At 35.3% G+C, this 6,567-nt stretch overlaps 1 protein-coding gene across 1 annotated transcript; it reads right to left on the reverse strand.

The window, feature by feature from the left end:
• Positions 1-2,654: 2,654 nt before the first annotated feature.
• LOC113355798 lies at positions 2,655-5,723 on the reverse strand. Its single transcript, XM_026598747.1, has 3 exons — positions 5,510-5,723; positions 3,605-4,990; positions 2,655-2,954 (listed from the first exon to the last, which is right to left on the reverse strand). The coding sequence occupies exons 2-3, from the start codon at positions 4,114-4,116 to the stop codon at positions 2,825-2,827; spliced, it is 642 nt and encodes a 213-aa protein (XP_026454532.1). The 5' UTR covers positions 4,117-4,990; positions 5,510-5,723; the 3' UTR covers positions 2,655-2,824.
• Positions 5,724-6,567: the final 844 nt, after the last annotated feature.

Consider the following 6,567-nt stretch of genomic DNA (forward strand, 5'->3'; position numbering starts at 1 on the left):
GGTTGTTCTTCTGGAATATAAGTCCATGTTATTGATTGGTTCCTGTTCACCTTGATTTTATCAAAAGACGGAATAAAACTCTTAGGTTTATCTGTGGGAGACAGATTTATCTACTATCGTAGACTTTTCTGTGTGATACAGATTTTTTTATTAAAGTCTTCGACTTTGGGTCGTAGCAACTCTTGGTTGTGGGTGAGATCAGCTAAGGGAATCAAGTGCATAGCATCCTGTTGGGATCAGAGACGTAAGGAGCGCAACTATACCTTGAATCAGTGTGATATTGATTGGGGTTCAACTACAGTCCAGACCGAAGTTAGTTTGTAGTAGGCTAGTGTTTGTAGCGTCTTAATACAGTGTGGTGTTCAATCTGGACTAGGTCCCGGGATTTTTCTGCATTTGCGGTTTCCTCGTTAAAAAAACTTCTGGTGTCTGTGTTATTTATATTCTGCATTATATATTGTTATATTAATTGAAATATCACATATTGTGCGTTAAGATCAATCAATTAGAATATCCGACCTTTGGTTGTTGATTTATATTGATTGACACTTGGATATTGGTCTGTGGCACCATCCAAGTTATCTATCTAGTATTTGATAAAGACTCGCAGATTTCTATTTGCTTGAGTATAGATCAAATCGAGAGATCGAGATATTGTATCTTTGATATACTTTACTCTAGATTGAGTCTGACTGTCTAGATGATTCTCTAGAAAGTATATCGGGGTTAGTACATACAGATTGCTAATCGAAATATTGGGTGAGGTTGTTAGACCCCCGCATTTTCACTTCCTCCATTTGTGTTTGCTTAGACACAACAAATACAAGTTGTCTGTATAAGAAGAACCTAAGATGGATTATTAATACAACCATACTATGGTTTTAATGAAAAAAATCCATGAAAAGATTAGTTTAATTGAAATAGAATTTGAGTACTTACTGCAAATTGGTCCACCAATGACAAGAGCAAAAATTGAAAATAGAAATCTCAGAATGATTATCAACGGCCTCGTGCTTGCGCCACAACCATCTCTTATTGAGTGAAGTCATAAGGGAAATGTGTTTGTATGTGTGTCAGATCTCCGGGCTAGGGTATCTGTAAGCAAAACCAGAACTCCATTGATAAGTGATGACTCATTCTCATTATTCAGTAATATCATTTTAGTCTCCTACCAAATTCCACAATTTCAATGCATAACATAATTAAAACTACTCAGAGAAGTTACATAGAAAAATGTGATTTGTGAGCATCACAACTTCATAACCTAAAAGAAAAAGAAAAAAAGAAAAATAAAAACAAGAATGGGAAAGTAATATTTTACACAAATTTTTCATGGTTTCTTATAAGCAAATCTACCATAAATTCCTAAGCTATTACAGACACATTCACAATTAAACAACACCAAATGAATTACAAATTTTTTAACCAACTAATACAAATCAACGAAAACCATAACAAATTTCGAATCTGATGCACAAAATCAAAACCAAAAATCAAAATAAAGTGAGATATGATATAAAAATTAGGTTATTATTCCTACTACTTACATCTTTGAATTGAAGGATTTCAATACCTCATAGATAAGAAACGGCCCTAGGAGTAGATCCGATCCATGCTCGACAATCTCTATATGACCTCTAATTTCCATCAACCAAAACAAATATTATTTCTCTAAATCTTCAGATATGTATAAAGAATTCCTCTCTCTGTTTTTCTATGGGAGGGAGATTAACTCAAATTAAATGATAAGAATGTATTCACATCTTCCAAATCGCTTCCAGATGATGAAATCTTCGTATTGGTTTGCTAAAATTTACTGATTTTGAGTTAATCTTCAAGAAATGGAACTGATAACAACAATTTAGGTTTTTCAAAGATGGATAGGTGTTTGTTCGATTATCATAATAAAGTTTGAAGATTGAAATTTCATTGAAATGACGAGATTCAGTTTTATGATTTTTTTTTCTTTCCTCAAGAGAGTTGTTTCCATGAAATGAAAATGAAAACATGGAAACTGAATTACGAAGAAGTGATATGACATTTAGCTGAGGGGTACTTTCTCCCACGGAAAAAGTTAGTTTTGGACTGAATCGTCCATGAAAAGGATTGATTTGTACAAAATTTGGTAAATTTGGATCCCCTATTACTAGGCTTGAGATGGCAGGACTAGACAGTCTAAAGCCCAATAACTTTGGGACTAAACGTCAATTGCTACCCCAAAAAATCGTTCCAAAAAGAACCATGGACCCAAAAATTCGTTCTTCAACAAGCCGAGAGCCGAGCCCCGTTGGCTGGCTTCAGAAATTGCTGTGAAAAAAATTCAACTGTTTGATGCTCGCATAGCAACCATCTTACTTCCTGATACTGTAATCATACTATACCACGGGATTGTCCATAGAGGTCCCTGCAAATCTAGCTTTGGTAGCAAAATTCAAATCTAACCAAAACTCAGAAAGATGTAATCCTAAGTTGTAGGCTTTTACATACTTAAAAAGGAAGAGTACTTGTACATGATGAGTTCCTCCTGAAAGTGACAAAAGATAGTGGCGTCCAAACCCTCTGGTAAAATTGGTTTTCGGTGCTATAAATAATAATAACATTGAATTCAACAGAGGGCAAACAATACGGAAATAAAAATCATTGCAAAGAGAGCGTAGAAATAAACAGCACATAAAATTAGGCACTTAGAAAATAGGTCTCAACGCATCTAATAATAAAACTCATGGACTAAAATAACAATCATCATTGAACCAACCACAATAGGAATACATTGCCAAAATAGAAAGGATACCTCCAAACCCTTTTGAATACTAAACTCGAATCTTTATAGAATCCTGCTATCGTCAATTTTGTAATCACTCCCAGGATGATCTACTGTTTCATGACCAGATACTTGTTTGTCATAAAAATCACCAGATATGTGTGCCGATTTCACATCCCTTGCTGTATCGTTTCTATGCAGTTTAAAGAGAAGGCAAACACATCAGTTTCCATATAATCCAAGTAAAAATACAAATAACATAAGCTGACAGTACTTCTTTGAGATCTTATTGGATAAGCAAAACAATAACACGAAACTAGGGAAATCTATTCCACTTAATAGACACAGTGCAATAGATTACATAGTTTGAACCACTAATTTTACAAGCTCTACTTTATTATAGAGAGCTCCACCGAACAGGGTCTTTATCTAGTTTACATCTGAACCATTTGACCTACCAACATCTCTAAAAGCTGATATATGAAACACTAGGAAGGATACTAAATTGATCAAACACATGACTCTAACCTCTTCAAAACAAAACAAAACAAAACAAAACAAAAAGAGAGACGAAACTTAGAAAAAAGAAGGGGGGGGGGGGGGGGGGGGGGGGGGGGGGGGGGGTATTCATGATATGTATCAGTGAAACATTAAAGATAAAGAGGGGTTGATTAATATATCACCATTCAAGAAATCATACATGATGGAAAATCATGGAGCCAAGCGCAATGGAAAATACTTCAGAATTAAGCTAATAGTATTGAGAAATGTATTAAATAATTTGGTAGCGATAGCTACAAACAGAACATATAATGGATTTTGAAAGGAACTTTTGATACTTACAGGAACAAGGCTGCCTTGCGATAGTCCTTCACATTGACATAGTTATATGAGACAGGGTAAACAAAATCATAGCGCCAACTCATACATCTTGTTGTCCACCAGAAATGTTCACACTTATGGCTTTCGAGATGATAGCTATATACCCTTCCTTGTAAACCAAGAAAAATAATGTCTGAAAATGGGTGAATTCCGAAAGGCTCGAATAGGCGACGGCAGGTGTGATTCTTCAACTTCATGGTATGCAAGATACCTGGATTTAAATCCAACATGTCACTTGTACAGATGCTATGTTTCAAAATCCAAATACTTGCACTTGCGTTATCATAGTCCAACTGCCACATCGATAATCTAGATTCTTTGTCATAATTAATATAGTACAAAACACCTCTAGAATGTCCAATCAACCCAAGTCCATTGGCTCCACATGGAACTTTCATGACTTCAGCTGACACTGCTAGTGATTTGAGGTCGAACCGTACAAGGCGCTTACCCCGAGTTAATATATATAACATCCCATCCTAGTATACATTCCCCTTGGCCCATTTGATCCCCCGAAGCATGGGACTATCAAATTCGCTAATATATAGATGCTCAACCCAATCTCCAGGTACTTCGTGCCTAACCCATTCACCAATTTCAGACGAAAATATGTCCAAGCTTGGAATATCGGAGTAAGGATTAGGTCGAACAATTTTGTAGTCACTGGATTGGATTGGATCAAAGACTATGGCAGCAAAATTCCATCCAGGAAGTTTTAAAGGTTCAGGGATAGAAAAACGTTGTCTTGTTACTATGTTCACAACAATATAATGACTACCACAGGCGCCCTCACGTAGAGACAACCCATTACAACAGTCAATTTCATGATGATGCATGATATGATCATTACATTTTGATACGGAACCAGCACAATTCAATTCAGGCAATGTACCAGAAAAACACCATTCATCAGAAAGTCTACGAGCTCTTCCCCTGTATAATCTAAGAACACAAACATTTGAAGAAAGTCTTGGAAGACAGACATGAGAAATTAGTTTGTTCCATGATTTGGATACACACTTGAACACCACCAAACTCTTTACGGGTAGTCGACACAAGATCTCAATCACAAAATCTGTTGGTAAATGGTCTGCAATTTTCTTGCTTTCATTTTATCCCAAGACTACTCCAATTTTGATAGATAAAGAGTCCCTCACAAAAACTTGTTTGTGAGTGCAAATTAGCCGAAGCCTCAACTGTTTGCATCACTTAAATTATGAATCTTGCTAATTGTGGTTACTGGTCGATATGACCTATGAAAGAAATACCTCTTTGGTGGTGGTGGTTGCGATAAGTCTTCTTTCGACCTCTGGTGCATTAGTTATTTTTCTCAAAAGGAACAGTCCCCTGTCAAAATAAAAAAGAATGGAACTTATTTGAGAACAATACCATTACCAATCTAGACTAAAAGATTTTGTTACTCAATCGATTGAATTCACGAAATCAGGAACAGAAACTTTCCTTTAACTTAGGTGCTGTTCAAATCATGACCTCAAATGAAAAGTTAAATTCTCACTTAAAAAACCACTGAAAATCACAATTTCACACAAGAAAATCAAATAAAAATGAAACCTTGCCTTTTTGAGGCTATGCTTAAGCTCCATTGATGAAACCCCATTTTTGTTTTATAAAAAAGATTGAAACTTTAATTAAGATAATGGTCAGCCATAACCATAAACTTTGATCAAAAGAAAAAAAAAACCATAAACACTGAGGAACATTTCAATTAGATATTGATTTATTAGGGATTTCATGCTCAAACCCAAATCAAAGAAAAGCTACTTAAAATTTAAAATTTAAATAAAAGAGGAAAACCATAAAAATACAAATTTGCTCAGAGAAAATTGAAATTGAGAGACAACTTACAGAGAAGTAACTGAGAGAGACGAAAATGGTAGCCGTGGATCCAAAAAATTAAATCGATAACTTATCTCTCTCTGTCTTTTTTTCTTCTTCTGTTTTTCTGTAGATTGAATGTTAGGGAAGGTGCATCAATTTAAGGAAATACAGAGATTTATATGTATAGTTTTCAAGGATTTCCTTTTTAAAATCGGACATGGTGAAGATGAAGTACAAGGATTGATTGGGATTATCTCTGTTTTTGAAATGAACTGGGCTTTTTTCGTGCTCTGGGTAAGGCCTGGTACCACTTGAACTGTAGTCGGGAACCGCAACTAAAGTCGGTTATAAAAGGTGGAGACTCACCAGCATTGCTTATGGGTACTGGATTCCACGTGAGAGTACCAAATGCATATAAGATATAAGATTTTTTATTTTGTCCTATATGTATTTTGGTAGTGCGATTTGATACCCCATTAGCAGCATTTAAAATTTGGGGATACCAGAATACTTTTTAGTTATATTGATTTCTCCATTTGCGGAGGTATCCTCGAATACTGGTATTTATAAAAATCGGTTTCAATTCTGGTCCGGTTTTTAAATTAGTAGAATCAGATATAAGTCAGGTAAATAATCTAGGTATTTGTTGAGTATCTAATATAACAAAAATGTCGGTATTCTGCTGTCTAGTAAGTAAGATATGCTTAATCTCAACCTATATTAACTCTCATGGATCAAATGGGTTTTATAGATCTGGGATTCTGAGAGACCCCTACACCTGGAAAAACAACCAAATGGGGCAGGATAACATTCTAAAAAGATTAGATAGAGCTTTAGCAACGAAACTTTGGAGGATGGCGAATCCACATGCAGTAGTTATTCATCTTCCAAAAATATAGCATCCAATCACGCCCCAATATTACTACATAGGAAAGCAATGGATTGACAACAAAGATCCATAATTCAATGGTTACAATGGGGGATCTTAACACAACTTTTTCCCATACTAAAGCTACCATACACAGAGCCTGTAATAATATACAACAATTGCAAGATCCGCAAAACAACTGGATTAACAAGAAGGA

The sequence above is a fragment of the Papaver somniferum genome, chromosome 3 (genome assembly GCF_003573695.1).
Source record: "Papaver somniferum cultivar HN1 chromosome 3, ASM357369v1, whole genome shotgun sequence".
Lineage (NCBI taxonomy): Eukaryota > Viridiplantae > Streptophyta > Magnoliopsida > Ranunculales > Papaveraceae > Papaver > Papaver somniferum.

Coding starts and splice junctions, on each gene's coding strand:
- LOC113355798 (XM_026598747.1), bottom strand. CDS start 4,116: ATGTTATATATATTAACTCGGGGTAAGCGCCTTGTACGGTTCGACCTC. Junction 2,955..3,604: donor CGCAAGGCAGCCTTGTTCCT/GTAAGTATCAAA, acceptor TAAACTGCATAG/AAACGATACAGCAAGGGATG.